General features: G+C 41.7%; 1 protein-coding gene across 1 annotated transcript in view; it reads right to left on the bottom strand.

Moving 5' to 3' along the window:
• LOC126484232 (uncharacterized) overlaps window positions 1–24748 on the bottom strand; it is a 421255-nt gene that overhangs the window by 342408 nt on the left and 54099 nt on the right. The window contains exons 3-4 of the mRNA XM_050107648.1: window positions 20618–20686; window positions 20227–20310 (exon numbers count right to left, since the gene is read on the bottom strand). Of these exons, the coding sequence (XP_049963605.1) occupies window positions 20227–20310; window positions 20618–20686 (153 nt within the window). The remainder of the gene's footprint in view (window positions 1–20226; window positions 20311–20617; window positions 20687–24748) is intronic.

Raw genomic sequence — 24748 nt, 5'->3', positions numbered from 1 at the left:
AGCAATCCCTGTGTTGTCAGGGGGCTACAACCAAGAGGGTACATGGCGACCCCACCACAACGGACTGGCTACCGTGCTGGATCTTAGGTGCAAAAATGGCCAAGGTCGTCGTCACAGTTAAAAGAAACACTGCAGAGTGCAGCGTGGAAATCGCCCAAGAGATCGAAAACGAGCGGGACACCATTGCAACGACGAGAAAGACGGCTATAGGTCTAATTGCACGAAGGATACAGTGCACCATGTAAGGTGCCCTTCCCCAATTGGCTCGCTCTTCGGAATAATTTAGATAGATGGAGGTCAAACCCGAGAGGGGACCATCACATAAGGCCGAAACGTTTGAGACTCCTTTTAGTCGCCTCTTACGACAGGCAGGACTACCGCGGGCCTATTCTTACCCCCGAACCCGCAGGGGGGGATCAACAAGGACCTCATTACCTGAAGTCAGGCCAGGTACCGAGGAGTGGGCCTTAATGCCCGAAAGCTGGCGCAGGCCACCCCAGACGACAGAAGAGGGAGTAAAACTGTTAAAGGAGCTGGTGAAAGAGGCCCAACAAGCTTTTTTGCTGTCTTTCATGACTCTACGGCATTGCGCTCGGAGTCTTTTGTATCCAATACAATTCGCCAACATAGGATGGCGGCGAAAGGTGCGTAAAGCACGTCGGCGAGCATGGATAGCGTCTCTACAAGCCTCATTCCACCAGGGGACGGAAACGCAACATGAAGAAGAGGTAGTACGAGGAATGGAACGTTCGGCAGCATTGATGATAACAGCCGTGAGGTATTCGACCTGACTGTTACAACTGAGAAAATCGTGGTCCGGTAAGGTCGCCAGGGAGGAGTGAAGGCCCCAGTCAGCTTTCGGTATGTTCCACCTCGAAGGACGTGGGGATGGGGTGTGGTGCAGGAGACGAACGACACAGGGGAAGTGGTCGCTCGAATAGGTGTCAGAAAGGACATACCACTCGAACCGACGGGCAAGAGTGGTAGAACAGATCGAGAGGTCCAAGTGGGAGTAGGTATGAGTGGAGTCCGAGAGGAAAGTCGGGATGCCAGTATTGAGGCAGACAAGATTGAGATGGTTGAAGACATCCGCCAAGAGGGAGCCTCTCTGACAGGATGCAGGAGAGCCCCAAAGGGGATGATGGGCATTGAAGTCGCCAAACAATAAAAACGGCGGAGGAAGCTGAACAATCAGGTGCATCATGTCAGCCCGACTAACCGCGGATGACGATGGAGTGTAGACGGTACAAACAGAAAAAGTAAAGGCAGAAAGAGTAAGACGGACAGCTATTGCTTGGAGTGGGGTGGTCAATGGGATGGGATGGTAATAGACATCGTCCCGAACGAGCAACATGACCCCACCATGTGCTGGAATACCGTACGCAGGGGTGAGGTCAGACCGCTCCGAGGTATAGTGGGTAAAAGCAATACGGTCAGTTGGGCGCAACTTGGTTTCCTGGAGACCAAGGACGAGCGGACAGTGCAGGCGGAGGAGCAGTTGTAATTCCTCCCGATTAGATCGAATACCTTTTATGTTCCAATGTAACAAAGTCATCGCTAGTCAGAAAAAAAGGGGGGAACGAAACGGGTGAAGAGTGGGTCACCTCGACGGCCGCGGAGGGCCAGGTTTCGAGGGAACAACGCTACAACCGGCGGGAGGCGGATCCTGTTCCATCAAGTCGTCGCCAGCTGCAGCCGCTTTCCCGGGTTGCGTAGGAGGGGCAGCATCCTTCGCCGACGAGAGGCCAGCTGAGTGCCTGGCAGCAGAGCGTCCCGGCAAAACTGAGGACGGCCGGGAGTGGCAACTCGCGGATGGAGCGTCAGACGAAACACGCCGGGGTGGAGAGGGGGATAAAGATTTCTTCTTGGAGGCCTTCTTGGAAGTCCGATGAGGCACGGGGATGGTGGGCTGGACCCGAAGAAGGTCCTCACGCGCGGGGTCCATTTTGGAACGCCGGACCTCGGAAGCCGGGGTCCGGATCGTTTCCCCGATGGACGCCTGAGAAGAGGATCGCTTCTCAGGCGGCGGAGGGGGAGGAGGAGGAAGGGTGGTCCCTGGGGCAGAGGGGGCAGGGGCCGCGAGGGAGGAAGATTTGGAAGTGAGGGATTTGGGAGGCGGAGGCATAGACCTCGGATGGGGTGAGGAGGTGGAGGGGGGACAGGATAGGGGTTAGGATACTGTGGAAGGAGTGGACATGACTGAGGCAAACGAAGTTGTCAACGTCACGGGATGGAGGGGGTCATATTTCTTCCTGGCCTCAGAGTAAGGGAGACGATCCAAAGTTTTTAATTCTTGACTCTTCTTCTCCATCTGATACACGGGGCAGTCTAAAGATCTAGGCGAGTAGATGCCAGGACAATTGACGCACCGAGGTGGTGGGGTGCATGTATATTCCTCAAGAAGAGGACGTCCACAATCGCCACAAAGGGGCTCAGCCTCACACCGTGACGACATGTGCCCAAAGCGCAAACACCGAAAGCAGCACATAGGAGGCGGGACATAAGGTCGCACGTCGCACCGGTAGCACATCACCTTTACCTTCTCTGGGAGAACGTCCCCCTCGAAGGCGAGTATAAAGGCCCCAGTGTCGACGCGACGATCTTTGGGGCAGCGCTGGACTCGCCAGACGAAATACACGCCTCGGCGCGCCAGGTTGGCCCTGAGCTCCTCATCAGTTTGCAGCAGGAGGTCCCAATGAAAACTAACCCCCTGCGTCCTATTCAGTGCCAGATGCGGGACAATGGACACTGGGATGTCCCCTAGTCGGTCGCACGTCTGGAGCGCCGCCGACTGTGTGGCGGAGGTGGTCTTTATAAGAACGGACCCCGAACGCATTTTACTGAGAGCCTCGATTTCCCCGAAGATATCCTCGATGTGCTGGACAAAGAACATGGGCTTGGAGGTGGCGAACATCCCTCCATCGGTCCGAGAACAGACTAAATAGCGGGGGAAGTACTTCGCCCCAAGCCGGCGGGCCTGTCCTTCCTCCCAGGGAGTGGCCAAGGGGGAAAGGGCAGGAGAACCAGAACCAGAGACAGTACTTTTCTTTTTAAAAGACTCGGCTGCAGAGCGGCCTGATACATATTGACGTTTCATCTGCGAAACGTCCGCCCCGATACCACCTACTCCGACCAGGGGCTCTCCCCACGGGCGCCACCCAGCCTCAGCAAGGGCCACCTGGCAGGATGACCGTTGCCGGGAATCCTGATGCCCCAAGGAGACGGGCATCTACTCCTTGACTGACATGGGGAGGGTGCAGCTCAGGTATCGGCAGTACGATCCCTGTGTAGTCAGGGGGCTACAACCTGGAGGGTACATGACGACCCCACCACAACGGGCTGGCTACCGTGCTGGATTTCGGGTGCCATGGAAAGTCCATCATGATTGTAGGTGCAGATGGGGACGCACTATGGGCGTAACTTGTGCAACCCATCAGGCGTTTAGGCCCAATTGGAGGAATAGTGGGTGTGGTTACAACGCCGTTACAGTGCTGAGTGCCAAGGTCTTAGTGCACTGAGGACCAGTGATACACCACGTAAGGCGTCCTTCCCCAAAAGGCTCGTACTTCTGTAGAATTTTGAAAAATGGGAGGTCAAACCCCAATGGGGACCATCACATGGAAGGCCGAAACGGTTGAAACTCCTTTTAGTCGTCTCTTACGACAGGCAGGAATACCTCGGGCCTATTCTTACCCCGGACCCGCAGGGGGGAAACTTATGTAGTAAATGATTACTTTTAAAATGTGTACAATATTAACTGACATAATGATTATGTATAAAATATCGAGTGTTCGATCTAAGGAGGGGGATATGTAGTGATTCGAGAATTTCCACATACATTCTGGAACCATTCGACCTTCTGCCGCCTCGAACATGCGATGTTTTAAAGATAAGTGTGAGAGAGAGCCTATTTATTGCGCAACACATGTCTCTGTGTGCCGGATTAATGTTTATTGTGGGAAGACCAGAGCTGCGTCAGACGAGCGGAACCGATAAGTGTTTGCTGGTCACACCTTGGAAGCTGTATTAAAAGGACAAGGAGTGTTTGTGTAATATTCTGTCATTTATGGTACTGTGATAATAATTATTGTTAAAGAGACAGATGAAGCATGGATCGAATAGAGATTTTACTTATTTCATGTATGGGACTCGCTAGAGCCGAGCCACGTAAATAATTTGTGGTGGATATTAAACCAATCATGATATAAATGTATTTTAATAGAGTCTAATGTTTGATGACTCAGTTGGCTTAACAGAGTTGAAAGGTTTATACAAGAAATGGTAAAGTGGTTTCCTGTTGAAGTGAAAATATACCGTGATTGAACTGAAAGTTTTCTACGAGTGCCCAATTATTTGAAAACTAGAGTCTTTTAAATTCTTATAACCAGTGACAGTCTTCGGAGAAGAAGCTTTTGGGAGATTGACATAGCTGATTATCCAGAGAAGAGGATCAGCTAGCCCATCACGTATGTCAACTGATGAGAGACAGGTGTGAACTGTGAATGCAATCCAGTTTTGCACTGCTCCTCGTATTGTCAAAACGTTAGAACGTGGCGACCGTGACAGGAAAAACTAATTCCTATAGTCCAATTGCAAATTGCAGGCATTAACACTTGAGCTGATAACATGGAAAGAAATTTTAAAGAGAAACTAGCCACTTCAGACATAATGAACATCAGTAATCTGGAGGAACAAGTAGAAGAGATGACACGACAGAAAAGCTGCCACGAGAGTGACCTCCGACAGCATGTCTCCGACTTTAACTTCCGAACTTAGTAACACTAAGAGAAATGCAGATGAACTATGGAAAGAATTCAAACTTCTACAGGACAAAATGGAAAATAGGGTGACTTCTCCTAACATAACATTAACTAGTGAAGTAATGACACATGTACAATGAGGATCAAATTCAGGGTTATCTAGGCAGTTTCCTAAGTTTAAGCCGGATAGGGAAGTACACCCTATTCACTTTTTGGAAAGGTTCAATCAAGCCTTGCAGGCAATACAATTTTGCACCACACTCCAGGTTGTCTAATGTGTTAGAACGTGGTGACCAGTGAAAAGGAATCGAACAAACGAGAATTTTGAGCGGAAATCAAAGCGTAAGATATGATGTGTTGCCATAGCAACCAGATATAACAAGACAAGAGAAACTGTTTCATGGAATGGGATTCGGCCTAAAATTTCAAATGGTGAAAATTAATAAATGCAATAAAAGAGAAGATGTAAGAAAGATATAACGTTACAAGAAAAGAGATAAGATTTCGACGTATTAGACTAAGAAGAAATACGACGAGAATAATTCATCAAAGAAGATCTAGTGTGGGGAGTACGCAACTCTCACCCACATCGCAGGGATGCAGACGTGGGAACCAGCATAAGTCCGATGACGCTGGTACCAATCACTGTTCACCGGTGCCAATTCCACACACACTCGCTGACGCCAATGCTGAAACCAACATTAGACGCCGCCGGCGCCAGTGCTGTTCGTCGACACTGATTATGCATCCGCTCATCAACTCAGCTAGAACTCTAACGCTGGGTGAGCGAAAACAATAATTGTTTGAGTGTAAAGTTGAAGAAATTGTTGAATAATAGACTGTTGGTAAAGTTACTATACTCAGTGCAGAATTTTTTTTGAAGATTACTAGATCAAAAACTAAGAGAAATATGGATATTACACGGAGAATTGGGGGGAAACTTCAGAACCAGCTATGGCAATGAAAGTGAGTAAGGAGGTGCCTGACTAGTTCAAAGTAGATTCAGCAGCTTTAAGAAAGGAACTAATTGCTCAAAATACTTCTTTAAGAAAGGAACTACCTGTGGTTTTAGATGCCAAATTAGAAGCTCAGAGTTTACAATTAAATGATAGAATAAATGACCAGGGTGCTTCTTTGAGAAAATAAATAAGTGCAACTTTAAGTGAAAAACTCGATGCACAGAGGGCAGATTCAGAGACTCTAAGAAAAGAAATAGGCTCAGTACATTCTCAACTAGATGACCAGAGGACAGATTCAAATGCTCAAAATGCTTCTTTAAGAAAGGAACCAGATAATCAATTCAAAGACCAGAATGAGTTTTTTTATAGTTTTAGGAAAGATTTAGACGATCGCATCGCGGCCTTGAGTAAAACATTAGACGATAAACTCAAGAAAAACCTAGACTTTATAAACTCAATAAATTGGATGCTCGAGGTGAGATGTTAAAGAAAAACCTAGACTTAATAAACTCAATGAATTCTAAATTAAAGGCTCGGAATGCAACTTTAGATATTCAAAAGACGAGTATAAGTTTGCTGCCCATCAAAATAGACACTCAATGCAAAGAATCTAGTAATCGATGCAAAGGCATAATTACTTTGGAGACTGAATGTGATGTCAAATATACCAATAAAGAACCCGATCTTAATGAAAAGCTAGAATCTTGTGAAAATGTGTGTAATGTTAAATACAATAATGTAAGACAGGAAATGAATACTTTGAAAGAGAGTGTAAATCAGCCTATGGAATTAATGTCGATTAGTCAATCGCAGATGCCAGGTGTCAGTACACAAGTTGTCAGTGCACGAGTAAATAATGTAGGATGAAATTTCAAAGAGAATCTATCCAGCGTTGATATCACAAGTGTATGTAGCTTGGAGGAACCACTTAAAGAAATGATAGATCAAGGAGTTGCCGCAAGAGGTTATAGGCAGATTCAAATTTATCCAGGATAGAGTAGAAAATAGAATAACTTTACCTGATGTTGTGTTACCTAGTAAAGCGGTGACTGTTTTGCCGTGGGTAGACATTCACACAAAATTTAACGAGAAGTACTGGTTTGCACTTGCGCAATTGAAGTTAATATCAGATCTACGGGATATGGGCGATGTCATGTATGTCCCCCAGGGATGTTAACATTCTGTGTTAACGGGCGGAGTGACAACTGTTGAATTCCAAGTTGTTTTCGGTGTTTCTTCCAAAATAGTTTACTTGCACTGAATTCCCTTCAATTCCGAAATTATTCTGTAGTCTATTATGTTTTTGTTGTTGTTGTTGTTGTTGTTGTGGTCTTCAGTCCTGAGACTGGTTTAATGCAGCTCTCCATGCTACTTTATCCTGTGCAAGCTTCTTCATCTCCCAGTACCTCCTGCAACCTACATCCTTCAGAATCTGCTTAGTGTGTTCATCTCTTGGTCTCCCTCTACGACTTTTACCCTCCACGCTGCCCTCCAATACTAAATTGGTGATCCCTTGATGCCTCAGAACATGTCCTACCAACCGATCGCTTCTTTTGGTCAAGTTGCGCCACAAACTTCTCTTCTCCCCAATCCTATTCAATACCTCCTCATTAGTTATGTGATCTACCCATCTAATCTTCAGTATTCTTCTGTAGCACCACATTTCAAAAGCTTCTATTCTCTTCTTGTCCAAACTATTTATCGTCCATGTTTCACTTCCATACATGGCCACACTCCATACAAATACTTTCAAAAACGACTTCCTGACACTCAAATCTATACTCGATGTTAACAAATTTCTCTTCTTCAGAAACGCTTTCCTTGCCATTGCCAGTCTACATTTTATATCCTCTCTACTTCGATCATCATCAGTTATTTTGCTCCCCAAATAGCAAAATTCCTTTACTACTTCAAGTGTCTCATTTCCTAATCTAATTCCCTCAGCATCACCCGACTTAATTCGACTACATTCCATTATCCTCGTTTTGCTTTTGTTGATGTTCATCTTATATCCTACTTTCAAGACCCTATCCTTTCCGTTCAACTGCTCTTCCAAGTCCTTTGCTGTCTCTGACAGAATTACAATGTCATTGGCGAACCTAAAAGTTTTTATTTCTTCTCCATGGATTTTAATACCTACTCCGAATTTTTCTTTTGTTTCCTTCACTGCTTGCTCAATATACAGATTGAATAACATTGGGGGGAGACTACAACCCTGTCTCACTCCCTTCCCAACCACTGCTTCCCTTTCATGTCCCTTGACTCTTATAACTGACATCTGGTTTCTGTACAAATTGTAAATAGCCTTTCGCTCCCTGTATTTTACCCCTGCCACCTTCAGAATTTGAAAGAGAGTATTCCAGTCAACATTCTCAAAAGCTTTCTCTAAGTCTACAAATGCTAGAAACATAGGTTTGCCCTTCCTTAATCTAGTTTCTAAGATAAGTCATGGGGTCAGTATTGCTTCACGTGTTCCAACATTTCTACGGATTCCAAACTGGTCTTCCCCGAGGTCGGCTTCTACCAGTTTTTCCATTTGTCTGTAAAGAACTCACATTAGTATTTCGCAGCTGTGACTTATTAAACTGATAGTTTGGTAATTTTCACATCTGTCAACACCTGCTTTCTTTGGGATTGGAATCATTATATTCTTCTTGAAGTTTGAGGGTATTTCGCCTGTTTCATACATCTTGCTCACCAGATAGTAGAGTTTTGTCAGGACTGGCTCTCCCAAGGCCGTCAGTAGTTCCAATGGAATGTTGTCTACTCCGGGAGCCTTGTTTCGACTGTGTCTGCTTGTGTCTGTATATGTGCGGACGGATGTGTGTGTGTGTGTGTGTGTGTGTGTGTGTGTGTGTGTGGGTGCAAGTGTATATCTGTCCTTTTTCCCCCTAAGGTAAGTCTTTCCGCTCCCAGGATTGAAATGACTCCTTACCCTCTCCCTTAAAAACCATATCCTTTTGTCTTTCCCTCTCCTTCCCTCTTTCCTGATGAAGCACCGTTGGTTGTGAAAGCTTGAATTTTGTGTGTGTATTTGTGTTTGTTTGTGTGTCTATCAACATGCCAATGCTTTCGTTTGGTAAGTTACATCATCTTTGTTTTTAGATATATTTTTCCCACGTGGAATGGTTCCCTCTATTATATAAGTATATATGAACTATGGTAATTCTACATCAGGTATACATAAGAAAGAGGCACGAGTAATGAAGGAGAACACAAGCCAGATTGGAGTTAATTATGATGCTTAATTAAGTAAAGTCAGTGTAGCAAATATTCTAATGGAGTGATGAGTCATAGAGTAGTGGGACTTGATCATTAGGTGTAGACATAGTATCTATTATGAGTTGAATAATATGGGTAGACATAGTATCTGCTAAAGATTACAGAAGTTGGAAAGTAGAGGACAATTCTAGGAAGTATTAAGAAGTGAGTGTGAAATAGATTTTTATTTTTTCCAGGAAATATATAATATGTATACTAGGGAAACGAACCATGAGGCCTACTCGTAAAGGATAAGGGGGCCATACACAGCATTTGCTAAGGATATAGGGCAGGCGTACCTACGTAGGGATAGGATGACCTGTGGCCTGAAGAACAGGGATTTGTTATAAAGGGGCGTACCTATCGGTAGGTACTGATCCTAGGGGAAAAGGACAGTATCGTGACAGAAGTCACACAGTTAATAGGAATTATTCTGGTGAGTTTGATTTCTATATTCCACTAGCATTATTATGTTTTATGTGAGTTTACAAGTGTTGAGAAGAACACTTTCATCTGCCTATAGATCCTCCAAACAACAAACAGCCTATAATTAATGAGGCTATTACGTACTAAAGAAGCAGTACAAAGAATTAGAATAAAGAGTAAAATACTCAAGTGAACACCTGGAGATCACGACTGGAAACCATGCGCCACGACTCCTAGTTATAAAAGAATTGACTCCACCATTCAGTGAAATACTCCCGTTTTATAGTTAAAAAAACTAAATAGTAAATAATAGGGTTATACACAGTTAATTAATAAGAAAAAGTGGACTGCATACTTTTGAAATATGAATTATTGTTATTTGTAATAGTAATGTACATAATGAGTATTGTGGTGCCCCCAGAATTTTACGAAAGTCTGGAGACACTCGTGTTCCAGCTGTTTCGAACAAGCGTTATTTTAAAGTAGGGCGTAAGAATGAGCATGGGATACTGCACCCATTTATTGTTTGTGCAGGCAAAACTGGAAGGGAGATAATTCGTTGGCGTTGGCAAGTGTTCAGCGCGACCTACCAAGAATAAGCAAATACGGCCCGGAAGCTCCGTGGCCGGCTGCAAAGAGTAATGTAGCATTGTATTGTTAAAAAACAAATGGAGAGACTTGAAATAGTGACTGTTTATTAGACGCTGAACTGCTGTTGAGAGTACGTGGACTGGACGTGGATAGTCAGCCACGATAAAAGCTTATGTATTTATTGTGTTCAAAAATGTGTAATTAACTGATTCTGGGTGCCCACTAATGTGCGGGCTTACGTCATAAAGTTAAGTTTTTTTTTTTTTTTTTTTTGTACAAAGTGGAAATAAATATGTTCTGGTGCATTGAATGATATTCCAATAGTAGCAAAATTTTTAAATAAGAATAGAGAGAGCGAGAGAGTGAAAATTTCCCCTTTCTAGCAGTGAAATCTTCGGAGAAGCATCCGGTGCTAGCAGAAGACATCGGTACAGCAAGAAAGCAGAACCAGCATTCTTCAACAAGTAAATCCAAGAAAACGCTTAAGCTGTATAGAGAGAGCTTAACATTACACCGGGCCACCACAAGAACATGGCGACCGTAAAGAAAGAACCTCAGAAAGAAGGGGAAATATTAAAGAAGAAGCTATAAAAAAAAGAAAGGGGGAAAAAAACAGTTGGGAGTTGCCATAGCAACCGATAACAGCATGGCTGAAGAGTGATTCCACGATACTTATCCAGAAATATTGTGTTGATAAACAGTGAAATGATTAAGGGAATCAAGAAAATCGCACAACACTGCAGTTAGTCTCAAATCACCGACGCCGCCATCCAACGCTGACGCCCCCGTCCACCAACGCCAACGCTGACGCCGCCGTCCACCAACGCTGATATCGCATCACACCAACGCCGACACAGCCGTCCACAAAAGCCGACGCCGTCGTCCACCTACGCTGGCGCCGCCGTCCATCGACGCTGGCGCCACCTTACACCAGTGCCGACGCCACCTTCCACCAACGCCGGGTGAGCTACTACTAACCTTTGATTGTTTGTGAAGTGTGGAGGTTGTGGAAATAAGTGAGTGTACTTTTAATGATAACTAGATTAAAGCCAAAACAAAAGACAATGGAAAAAGAACATTAATCCGTAGAGTCTGTTTGGCCTATGGGAATTGAAAAACAGGGGCCAGATTTAGGCAACTTAATGAGGTTTATCAAAGTGCAGTTTGAATCACAGAACACAAAACAGACGAACTGAAGGCAGAATTAAACTCTAAGTTAGATTTGCAAAACACAAATGGAAAAAAGGATTGAAAAAAGAATTGTCCGATTCCTTGAGTGAACAGACAAATATTTTATTTAAGGATTTAGAACAAAGAAATGAAGCTCATCTGAAAGGGTTAGATCAAAAATCAGAATATGATGTAGACTGTAAATGTAGTAATTTGGAAACACAATTTAACGAAAAATACGACTCTTTGAAAAATGTATGTAATGTTACATTTGATGTGGTAGAACGAGAATTAACTACGCTAAAAACCAATGTCCAGAAACAAGATAAGTTGCTCCCCCTAGGACAGGTGCAAATTTCAGGGGTCTAATCACGGGTGGAAACCGTAGAACAGAACTTCAAAGAAAAGTTAATGACTGCAGAGCTTATAAATTTGAATGGCTTAGAAGAACAAGTAGAAGAATTAATAGGACGAAAGGTAGGAGGGAAACTAAGTGTTGTTATCTCTTCGCCTATAGTAACTTCCGATTTAGATAACACCAAAAAGACTTAGAAACTTTGAGGAAAGAATTCAAGCTTATGCAGGAGAAACTAGAGAAAGGCACAGATTACCAAAATATTATATTAAATAAGGACATGATAACCAATTTGCAATGGGGATCAAATTCAGGCTTGTCGAAACAGTTTCCTAAATTCAAACCAGACGGGGAGGTACACCCCACCCATTTCTTAAAACGGTTTAACCAAGCCATACCTAAAAGTTGGGAGGATGCTAAGAAAATAGAGTTTGCGGTAGGTTATTTGGAGCGTGAAGCTTCAGAATGAGGCACAGTAAATATTGAAAACTTCACAGCCTGGGAAGATTTTCAGAGCAAGTTTAAGGAAAAATATTGGTCTTCAAGTGCACAAGAGAAGTTGATCTAAGATTTGTGGGATCCTAAATACTATAGTAATGCCTGGGGTGCAATGCGCAAGTATTTTGCCTGGCATTTGACAAGGGCGAAATATTTTGACCGACCAATTGAAGATGAGGGATTAGTTAGAATTTTAATAAAACGTCTACCTACTCATGCTAGAAAAGATATTCTATGCAGTGGGTGGAAAACAGTGGAGGAACTGTTATCCTTTGTAGATGCACTCAATGCAATCAATTAAGACAGGAACGAGAACTTGCAAGCACAAGAAAATCCGAACAATCAGTCAAAGCATTATGAATCCAATCTTGCCCGAGTCCACCAACCTGCCAGGTCTGTAAATAGAGGGGGTTGCTCACGAGGACCATTAACATCCAACCTCGGTCCGGTAACTACGCAGGAATTCGTGCCCAGCAACAGCTGTGGAAAAGGAGGTAATGCTGTTCCAACGTACGGAAATCGTCCCGTGGTTGGTACCCATGACGAAAACGTGGAGCGATCTGGACCCAGGGCCGGGGCCCAGGTCATAGAAATACATTGAAAGGCCTAAATAAGAGGGTACAGGTTTCCTTTATGCATAAAGTACCTACCAAGGAGTGGCTACTGCTGGAGGAAACGAAAAAAAATAACTACGCCACCACAACCTATTATAACAGGGGAGATAGAAAACCACAAAGTAGACATATTCATCGATTCTGGTAGTGAAGTATCACTTATTTCTAAGGAATACTTTAATACATTAAAAACTAAAAGTAATTTACCTATTTTACCAGTAACTGGGGTATACATAGTTAATATAAATGGAAAGACGAGTAAGGTTGTTAAATACGAAACCTTGGCACACTGCCGCATAAGTGATATGACATTTCGACAACCTTTGTTAGTAGTGGAAGACATAAATAAAGACGTATATACTAAATTTCGACGAGAACTGCATTTATGTGCGGGAACCCGAGAATAAACGTTGCATTAAGTTTGTGACGGACAGCGATGTGTATAAACAAACATCTGAACACTTAAGATTACAATTAACTGCGTCAGCTCAGTTGTCTCCAGAGACAGAGTTAACTAATACTGCATGTCCACAAGATGACTTTCACAAAAAGGTAAGTGAATCTGAAGTGTTAGATATTGAACAGCAAACAGATTTACTGAGAATTTTGTCTAAATACCATTCAGTATTTTCAGAGAATCCGGGTACCGTTAGCGATTATGTTTGCAAATTTAAGATTAAGGACGAGACTCCGTTTTTTAACAAACCATACCCTATACCTATAAGTCTTAAATAAGCGGTTGTGGAGGAGATTAATAAAATGACGATCAAGATATAATAGAAAGGAGTATGAGTGTCTATAATAATCCCTTAGTAGTAGTGAAAAAAGCTACAGGTGGAGTGAGATTGGTGCTAGATGCACGCACTCTCAACCATCATATTGAAACCAAAAGAGATGGTCCGGTTAATATAGATGAATTATTAACTAAATTTAAGGATGCCCAAAATGTGTGACATCTGTCAGAAAGCTAAGGAGAATAATAGCCATGTAAAGTATAAGGTGTATCAGATTATTCGTAAAGCATTACATGACCTCACAGCTGCCGATTTTTCTGGACCCATACCCAAGGGCAAGGGAGGCGTGGCTTATATATTAGTAATTATAGAATGTTGGTCGAAATATGTAAGACTGTATCCTATTAAGAAGGCTAATGCACAAACCCTGACCAAGTGTTTGCAAGAATATTTTATAGCTACAAGTAAACCGAGGTGTTTTCTTTCTGATAGTGGACCCCAGTTTACCAGCCATGACGTTAAGGAATTTTTAGTCTGGGAAAATATATGACACATTTTAATATCCAACTATAATCCATCTTCGAACCCTTGTGAAAGAGTAATGAAAGAGATTGGTAGGTTGTGCCGCACTTATTGCCACAACACTCATACCTCATGGGCGGAAAGAATTAAAGATTTTGAGCTTATTCTAAACGAACTACCGCATTTGTCTACAGGAATGATGCCTGTAGAAGCCATTGACAAGCCATTTATAGGAGAACCTCTAATTAAGTGTTTTCGTGGCCGGAGCAAAAAGCTACTGATCACCAAGCAATTCAGGAAAGAGTTGGTAGAAACTTACATAGGAGCGCCCAACGAAGGGTAGATATTTATTGGCGACTCCATGGAGTGCTGTGTGCACAATGATCATATATGTTAAATTAAAAGGAAGGTCAGCATTGATCGTAATATTGATGTTTTATTGGTGGCAGAATCGATTTTCGATCACATAGTGATCATATTCAGTGCTGATATGTACAAATTAAACTCAGACACTGGTATCAAGTTACCAATAACCAAAACTGAGAAGAGATTACAATAACAAACTTTTGAGCTTTCAGTTATTGTGATCGCTTCTCAGTTTTGGTTATTGATATCTTGATACCAGTGTCTGAGTTTAATTTGTACATATTAGCACTGAAGATGATCACTATGTGATCGAAAATCGATTCTGCCATCAATAAAACATCAATATTACGGCCAACACTGACCTTCCTTTTAATTTTAAAGGGTATATAAATACAATGCAACCGCAACTGACCCAGAATACCTCATAGATGACTTAGTATTAGTAAAACAACACCTTCGAAGTGCAGCACTGAAAAAAGAAACACACAAATTTTTTCTGAAATACATAGGACCTTATCGTATTCAATCAATAGTACACGAAAAAAAACCTATATTTAGTAGATCCTGTGACAGGAGAGGAAAAGGGAATGTATAATGTTAAGGATATAAAACGATATGTACAAAACCCCCAGGGACGTTGACGTTCTGTGTCAACGGGCAGAGTGACGTCCGCCGGTTCCCGAGTTGGGTTCGGGGTTGCTTCCACATTAGTTTTCCTACACCGAACTCCCTTCAAATCTTCGACTATCCTGTAATCTATTTAGAGCCCTTAAGCTATCCTACCATATTAGTGTTAAAAGAGACCAATTATAACTACATGATTATGACTAATTTAAGGAGTCACAATAAACAGTAATCTCTAAGCATGAGATAAAACTAACAGGGTAACATTCTAACAGGAGATATAATATGATGGTACTGTTTAGGAAGAATGATACCTAGATGACATAAACTGAACATGTGTAGGAAATATAGAGTGATGTGACTAACTGAATAACTATTTGATTATAGTGTATATAATTTCTATTTTTAGAGAATGTTTTATATATTTTGTAAAGTGTGATGTGATTGGGGAGGGTTTATATCTATTTTTGAAAGGGGTGGGTAGCATAGGCACAGACACGACCTACACACCACACCCTTCATACAACCCTGGTTCTTCTTCATTTGCCGTTCCATAGGAGTTGCTAAGATCTTTTCTTCGGGACTTCAAAGGTGACTGTGAGAATGCCCGTTCTGCAGGAGATGCCGAACATCATATCTCCTTTGGCTTCTCACTTAAGTACTGGCAAAGTGGGGATCCTGGGGAAGGGGGTGGGAAGGGTTTCCTGTCTTTGGAGCTGTCTTCTTTCTTTCTTCGATCTTAGCAACCAATTCTTTTATTTCCTTTCTTACTTCTCCTAAGAGTACCAATCTATCTTTCCCTCTGTCCACATTCATATACTTCTATCACTGAAGTCATTCTCTTTTCCATGATTTCTATAAATCTTCAACTAAGAACCTTAGTGAGCTGAAGAATCAGGATGCATGATCACACTTCCACGCTCAAACAATTAAATACAAAGACGCAGACAAGTAATACACAGGGAGATGTAACAACCGTCACAGATAAGGGGGGAAGTAATGCTCAGGAAGGGCTCTAGCACATGTGCTAAGTAATGACGGTTGCACATCTCAAGTGAAATGGCGTAGTGAGCTTAAGCTAAAGGAACAAGGGGGGATGAAGTGTATATCCACCTGTGTTCATAGCTATAGTAGTACAAAGATAAAAAGAAATATATATTAAGCCAGAGGTATCGAGTCAAATAAGTTCCTGATGAATAATAGGACTGTGCAGACCGAATAGCCCGAAGAAAAGAAATAAAGTTACAACCATGGACGAAACATGTTTAGTCATTAAGGCTATATAAGTGAGCTGTAAGCAATGAACAAGCAAAGAATTTAAGCAGGTAGGCTGAAGGACTCAGGAGGAGGAAAGGAGAGGTAGATAGAAATTGTACCATGAAATTTTAAATAAAATAGTGGGCAGAGGAGTGCGAAAGAGGCCAGACTATGAATCATTGTTAGAGAAGATAGGGAGGGCGCATCCGATACAGATGAAATGAGAGAAAGAGAGGCAGGTAGGCAGACCCAGAGGAGGCTGACCTATACTGTGCGGGCGGGGCACCAAAAAGTGGATTGACCTGTACCATAGTTTAGTATAAATGGAAGGGGATCCTGGGGAAGGGTGAGGAAGAAAACATTTTCATAGTATCAACGCTTACGTAGAATGGAACCCAAAGGGAAAGGGCGGTATAGTGGCCTGAGATTGTAGTGGAAAGTTTCTACTGGTACATTTGAATTCTAAAATTTTTTAAATAGAAAAGACGAGTCCTGCGCGAGGAGATAGAAAAAGAGAAAACCCCCAGTACAACTAATTTTTTTTTTTTTTTCAGACCTGGAAAACTGGTGGTTATCACTGCAATATCTTCTTAAAAAAAAAAAGTAAAGACTCTACTCAGAATAACACCTGAACTTTGAAACTGGCTAAGGAGAGGGATTTATTTTGGCTCAATCCAGGAAGCAAGAGTAGATAAATCTATTGGAAATAGCTAATACTTGTTGTACTTTTAGTTTATCATCCCACTATGTCTATGAAAGATATTACCAACAGCTTAATGAAATACCGGAGATGGAGGAGTTTTTGAACCTAATGTTTTTATGTAGTACAAAGTAACAAGATAAGTGGTACGAAAAAATTATTAAAATATATGTTGTGTGAAAAATAACGAGTGTTCAAGCTATGGGGAGGGATATGTAGTGCCCTCAAGAATTTTACGAAAGTCTGGAAGCACTTGTGTTCCAGTCGTTTCGAACCTGCATTATTTTAAAGCAAGGCATAAGGATGAGCATGGGATACTGCACCCATTTATTGTTTGTGCAGGCGAAACTGGAAGGGAGAAGGGAGATAATTCATCGGCACTGGCAAATGTTCAGCACAACCTGCCAAGAATAAGCAAATACGGTCCGGAAGCTCTGTGGCCGGCTGCAAAGAGTAATGTAGCATTGTATTGTTAAAAAACAAATGGAGAGACTTGAAATAGGACTATTTATTAGACGTTGAACTGCTGTTGAGAGTACGTGGACTGGACATGGATAGTCAGCCACGATAAAAGCTTATGTATTAATTGTGTTCAAAAATGTGTATTTAACTGATTCTGGGTGGCCGCTAATGTGCAGGCTTACGTCATAAAGTTTAGTTGTTTTTTTGTACAAAGTAGAAATAAATATGTTATGGTGCATTGAATGATATTCCAAGAGTAGCATAATTTTTAAATAAGAATAGAGAGAGCGAGAGAGTGAAAATTTCCACTTCCTAGCAGTGAAATCTTCGGAGAAGCATCCGGTGCTAGCAGATGACATCGGCACTGCAAGAAAGCAGAACCAGCATTCTTCAACAAGTAAGTCCACGAAAATGCTTAAGCTGTATAGAGAGAGCTTAACATTACACCGGGCCACCGCAGTATGTATAAAATCTCGCGCGTTTGAGCTGAAGGGAGGCATCTGTAGTGCTTCGAGAATTTCCGTGTACATCCTAGTACCATTCATCCTTCTACAGTCTCGAACACATTTTAAAAATGAGTGTGAGAGAATGTACATTCTGTGCGACATATGTCTGTGTGTGCAGGCTGGAAAGGAGTCACGAGCACAAGGTAGGCGCGATGGTCGAACGGCGTTGACAAGTGTTTGTCGCTTGCACCACGGAAGTCATATTGGAAGGACAAGGAGTGTTTATGTATCTTATGGTGTTTTATATCATTGGTTATTGTAACAAGAAAAAAGAAGAACAGTTGAAAAAATGGTTAATTGTACTTCACGTGTTGGTCTTGCTACACTATTGTAAATGCATTTAATCGAGTCTAATGCTAGAAGAATCGGTTGACTTGCAACCATTCGAATATTTATGTGAGAAGTGGTGAAGTTGTTCTTTGTGGCAGCTGAAATATACCAAGATGAAGCTAAAAGTATTCTGTGTGTATGTGTGTGTGTGTGTGTGAGAGAGAGAGAGAGAGAGAGAGAGAGAGAGAGAGAGAGAGAGAGAGAGAGAGAGAGAGAGAGAGAGAGACTGATAAATTCCGTTAACCAGTAGTATTCTTCGGAGAAGAAGTTTTTGAAGATGGACGTAGCCGGCTATCCACAGAAGAAGACCGGCTGTACATACCACGTAAGTCAACTGACGAGAGAGAGAGGTGTGAATTGTGAATGCAATCCAATGTCGCACCGCTCCTTGTGTCATTAAAACATTAGAAAACGCACCCAGGAAGGTGTCCGCGCACAATGGCTGGAGAATGAGTGGAACTGCAGATCCACAATGATGAAGGAAGCTAACGGTCTCAGCATCTGAAGGACACAATGCATCACGTAAGGCCCCCTTCCCTGACTAGCTTCCTCTTTGGAAATATTTTGAAGAATAGAGGTCAAACTCTACAGGGGATCATCACTAAAGGCCAAAATATCTGAGACTCCTCTTAGTCACCTCTTACAACAGGCAGGAGTACATCGGGCCTATTCTAACCCCCAGACTTATGGAGGAGGAGGGGGGGGGGGGGGGGAGCCTATTTGAATGAAAGCATTATTTGCTGATCTGTACCCTCAAAACTATTCAAAATAAAGTTGTACGAAATATCAATAGCCAAATATAAATGTAGGACAACCTCAATATTAATCTAGTAAACAATGTAAAAATGTTGACCTCAACAGCAATAATTTAATCTGCAAACATAAGATGACCCCGTATTTTCAAATGAAGAATTTGGGAAAAAACTTCATGTTATAATCGGTTAAATACAGTAATTTTAAACAAATTATGTCTTTGCCACCAAAGTCAATATGCTGAGCTACGGGCTATGCCAATCTTCACTAGTCAGCCTGTTGTCCCCAGGAACCGTAAGTTATGTATCTGTAGTCGGAACTGACTTTTATTAACTGCCACTCCTGTAAATAGGTTATACTCTGCGGACTTATGTAAGTTACTATACCGAATTTGCGTAAGCTAGTTTAAGTTTGTTAGTAAATACACATACATGGCAGAGATCATTTAGTATAAGAGAAATGCAGATGATATGCTGGTGCTATTCTGTGGAAAAATATACAGGATCAAGGACCAACACCATGTTAATGCAACTCAACTACTTACTTCCTAGTATTAAACACACAGTGAAATTCTCCAGGATTAACTTCCTGCAAGTGACCATTGCTAACAGTAATGACATCCACTGAGAGATTGAGATATCCATAACTCATCACACCAAAATGAAACACACATAAGTGCTTTCATATCAATGACTGCCCAAGTTATAAAATAGAATGTAAGTCTAGAAGAAGTTAAGAAAATATTGTCACTACTGGAAAAAGGCTGCTTTTCTGAATGACTACGCAGGGAGTACAAGTGACCAATCGGTTACAAATAAAAATATGACCACGTGGAACTCAAACAACAAATAAAGATCTGCTCTACAACACTACTAGGAGAGACCTTTCAAGTCTGTTTACCCAGCTGAGGAGTTCTACAGTTGCCTGTGGTTTTGTGTGTGTGTGTGTGTGTGTGTGTGTGTGTGTGTGAGAGAGAGAGAGAGAGAGAGACAGAGACTATTTGTACACTATGCAGTTGAGCAGATCAAAGATACATTCTTCTTTATGAATGTGACACGACACCATAAAAGTTTCACTTTCATAGTAAGAAATGTGCCTTCACAGATAATGATTAAGCAAGCACATACTGTACAAAGTTGGCAAGGGACTCGTTACGGATATCTTTGCTGAAATCTAAGTTTGTTACTACTTTAATTAATTTCTGGGAAATTTATTAAAGAAACAAATAGGAAACTTGATAATGCCCAAGAAATCACCGGAGGAATGAGATGTGTGCTCCAAATCAAAAAAGTGTCATACATGAAAAATGACTTTTTTCAAAACATAGATTCAACACACCTGTCCTTCATGCACATTGCCAATTTCTGTGTCCATAGGTGACTGCTCCTGCTTCACCTGCTTAACCAAGGGTTCCCAAGCCTCCTGAAACACAAAACAAGTAAGCCAGGAACACACAAAAACATAAGAGATGAAGTCAATAAGGAACTTTCATTTTGAAACAGGTTGCTCACAGTAACAAAATCACTGTAATGTTGTCGAAAAATTCTATAAGAAAATAAAAGATAGGGTTTACAACAAATCATCAATGACAAGAGTAACTGTAACACCAGCAAAACAACAACAAGAGAAGTCAAAATAATATTACATAACAAAATATTAGTCACCCCTATTTGGTCATGAAAATAAAAATAATAGATTTATAAAGATTGCCATTTCATTTGCACAATACCTGCATCTCATATTCGTTGTCAAATGATTCTCCAGGAATTTCTCTCTTCACTGATATCCTGTTCCAACCCTGCAAACAAATTAATTAAATTATAGCTATACTCAGACACTGCACACAAGAGGATGACTACAGATACGGGCAGAGAATGAGACTACATTATCGAACCACATCCTCGCCCCCTTTACACACATGTCTAAATCTCCCTAATGTCCTTACCTGCCTCCAGCTCTACCATTTGAAGACCTGTGAGGAATGTTGATGTGTAATGAGTAATGAGAGCAATCAATGAAGTGTGACTTGTACTTAAATCAAAATAACAAAGGACCAAAAGCTACAGCTGTGTATTTCCATTCTAGGCACATTCACACACTGCCCATTAAGGTACAGTGCTATTTATTTATGGCTTATTTAGTCTGAACACATTAGGGCCTCATTAGGGTCCCGTACCTCAATCAGTATCAACAGAACCCTTGTGAGATTACTTTATTGTCAATCTATCTGTCTGTCAAATACCCATTTTCTCAGGAACAGATGTACCAAGTTGAAATTCGTGTCACATACTACGATCTACGGTCCCTCGGAGGTGTAAAAAGTTGTAGCTTCTAAATTGATACAATCAAAAGCTACAGGCAGCCATTTATGTCAAATATTTTGATACTTCTGAACTCGCTTACCAAAACCTAGAGGGTACTTTCTGTTAATCTATAATACTGAAATTTGGCAAGAAGCAGTAAAAATAAAGGAAGAAAGTCCAAAAATAGGTAACCTGTAAATATATCACACACACAAAAAATATTTCTTTTGTCATTCGTCATCAGAGTTCAAAATTAAAAGCAAATCATTCTTGAAAGTTTCGAAATTCCTGGGATTGATATTTTGCCAGTATCAGTGTCAACAACAGGAAAAAATCATCACAATTCTCAATTCCCAGCACAGATGAACTGTCTGTGTACATAATTTAGTTTGTACTACAGACATGGACAAGTGCTCTACCTTTCTTCCAGGAGTGATACTTCTGCTAGGTTTGCAGAAGAGCTTCTGTGAAGTTTGGAAAGTAGGAGACAAGGTACTGGCGGAAGAAAAGCTGTGAGGACGGGGCGTGAGTCGTGCTTAGGTAGCTCAGATGGTAGAGCACTTGCCCACGAAATGCATAGGTCCCGAGTTGAGTCTCGGGGTGGCACACAGTTTTAATCTGCCAGGAAAGTTTTGTAACAGTGCACACTCCGCTGCAGAGTGAAAATCTCATTCTGGAATTGAAACTATAGTTTATCGGATAACATAGACAATTTCAATAAAATGAAAGAACTTAATGAATACAGGAAAATGGGAATATGTAGGAGCAGACAGTGTGGGAAGTAATGAAAAACAGAGGTGATTGTGTGAAATTTGGGAGAGCTTTGTCCGGTCATTTAGGATTAGATCAGGACTTTAAGCTAGATGTTTGTTAATTTCCTGGGCTTCCAGCTGGCTGAGTTTACGGCCTTTGTTCGCTAAGTGAAGGCCATCGTAGTATGACTGGTAGTTGTGACCCTCACTCAGCACATGCTCAGCAAATGTGGAGTCAGAATTTTGCAACCTCCAGTAGCGCTCGTGTTCACCCGGCCTAGTTGATATGCCTCTGACTGACTGACCAATGTAAAACTCGTCACAGTCAGAACAGGTAATTTTGTATATCCCACTGTTGGCTAACAACTGCATCTTAAACACTATGCCGTCCGGCAACACCACAGTGGTGTCGTGCGTGAAATAGCGGTCAACGCCCGGCGACACCACAGTGGTGTCTGCGTAGTATCACTCAGCGGCCGGCGACACCACAGTGGTGTCTGCGTAGTATCACTCAGCGGCCGGCGACACCAGAGTGGTGTCATGAGCATAGTATCGCGCAGTGGCTGGCGACAGTACGTTAGTATCTTTTGCATTCTGTTGGTGTTTTGTTTAGGTAATATTAAGTTACACATGTCAACAAGTGTTTTGTTTTTATAAGTACTTGTGCCCTTTCATCATGGTGGATGAAAGAGACAATAGGATTATTTATAATGAATGCGTGGACATCTTGTCTGACATACCGGACAACTTGTCCGATTGGGAAGAAGACATTGGATATAAAAAAAATGAAAATGAAGCAGAATTGTAGGAAGATAGTGAAATGTGTCCAAGAAGAATTTACCAACTGATTCAGCTGAATCAGATGAAGAAGACAGTGCACAGTGGTCAGACTTTGATTTAGCGAGGACCAATAACAAATTTGAAAGATCCCCGAGTCCAATCATATTTCCCAAAGATACACAGAGCGTTGAGGATATCATAAAATTATATATTGGGAATGATCTATTTGAATATATTAGCAACGAAACCAAAAAGTACTACAGTCAAAATTGCAATGGGAGGAAACTGGATTTTAAAAAATGCCAAATTTGTCGATGTTACGGGATGCGAACTTAGAAAATGGTTTGGGCTTGCTATCCTTATGGGAATTGAAAGCAAAGCAATGATCAATGATTATTGGTCAACAAATCCGTTGATAGACACACTGATATTTTGCAAAACGATGTCCTGCAACTGATTCAGACAAATATCATTTTTACAGTTTTCTGACAGCTACAATAAACTGGATAATGCCGACCGGCTTATCAAAGTGCAACTCTTAATTGATTAGTTTTCAAAAAGTTTAAAGAAACATTTAATCTAAGTCAAAACATCTCAATTGATGAAGGAATGATACCATGGCATGGACGTTTAAATTTTAAAAGTTTACAATCTGTCGAAAATTACGAAATACGACATACTCATTCGGATGCTGTGTGATTCGAGTATGGTATACATTTCCTCATTCAAGATATATTCTGGCGCTGGACAGCCCTTAGCAAAAGCAGTGACGGAACTATTGACACCTTCTGATGGAAAATGGCATCACCTCTGCATGGATAATTATTATAACAGTGTAGAACTTGCAGAGAAGTTACTTGAGAAGAAAATTCGAGTTTGTAGAACTATTTGGCAAAATAAAGGATTTCTGGAAAATTAAAGCGCGCAAAAGTCAATGTGTTTGAAGTTTGTCATCAACAGAAAGGTGGCAAGCGGCCAGCGACAAGCCAAGTAATCCGACTTAGCGCTGCGTGCACCAAGCAAATAAATTTGTATGAGACGTGCGGACGTTAAAGTGTTAACATAGTACGAAAGCCTGTACTTGCAGGCTTCCAGTGCTTTGGCTACAAGCCACGGTACCTCTCCTAGATATGGTAATGTACACCATTTGTTGCAGACAGGGGATACGGCAGCAGATGGGGCATAGAGGAGGGGTTTAATTTTCCGTTTTTGTTTCCTACGAAAGGTGTAGTCAATAAAGACTGGACTGTAACCATGCTGTGGCAATAGATTTTATTGTATCCAACTCTGCTTTAAAATCGTCTGTGGACATGGGGTCAGATATGAGACAGTGTACCACTGAGTGAAAAGCTGCACATTTGTGAGCTATCGGGTGTTGTGAGCAACAAATTTCTCTAATATTTTGAGGAATATTGTTTCAAAGTCAGGTTCCTGATACAGAAAATGATTCAGAGGACATGGTAGTTTCATGTACTGCTACAGAGAGGACTTTACTTTATTGAGAACATTCAGATAATACTGTAAGAGTTGAAGACAAATAAAAGGGAATGCAATGACTGAAAAGACAATACAGCAAACACACTGTCCATCACCAGTTACAGGCCGTGTGAGCTTTCATACAGTCCTCGGAGAATATCATCGCTGGAGTCACGTGTGGGGAGTATTAGTGACTCTACGAGATTTTGAGCTCGAAATACTTTTTTATATTTCTATAGGGGACGACGTGATACATTCCTACGGGCTGCAGTTGTATGTTCAGTCCAGTATAAATGGTGGCCCAGAATTAGCACCAAGTTCTTTACAGGAGAAGAAAAGGTTATTTCTGTGCCATTTAGGTTTAACACTGGAAGAGATTTCTGAACTGAGGACTAATAAGTCTTTTGTGGGTGACTGAGGTTGCTTGCATTTTAGATGGCTTAACTTTCAAACCTGTGTTCAGCACCTATTGTGATGAGCAAATAAATCAGCATTTACCTGCCAAATGGCTGTACACAGGTTTGTCAGGCTTGCACTTAAATACAACTG

This window comes from Schistocerca serialis, chromosome 6 (assembly GCF_023864345.2).
Source record: "Schistocerca serialis cubense isolate TAMUIC-IGC-003099 chromosome 6, iqSchSeri2.2, whole genome shotgun sequence".
In the NCBI taxonomy this organism is placed as follows: Eukaryota; Metazoa; Arthropoda; class Insecta; order Orthoptera; family Acrididae; genus Schistocerca; species Schistocerca serialis.
Note: the sequence above shows the minus strand (reverse complement) of the source record. Positions and strands in the feature narration are given on the sequence as shown.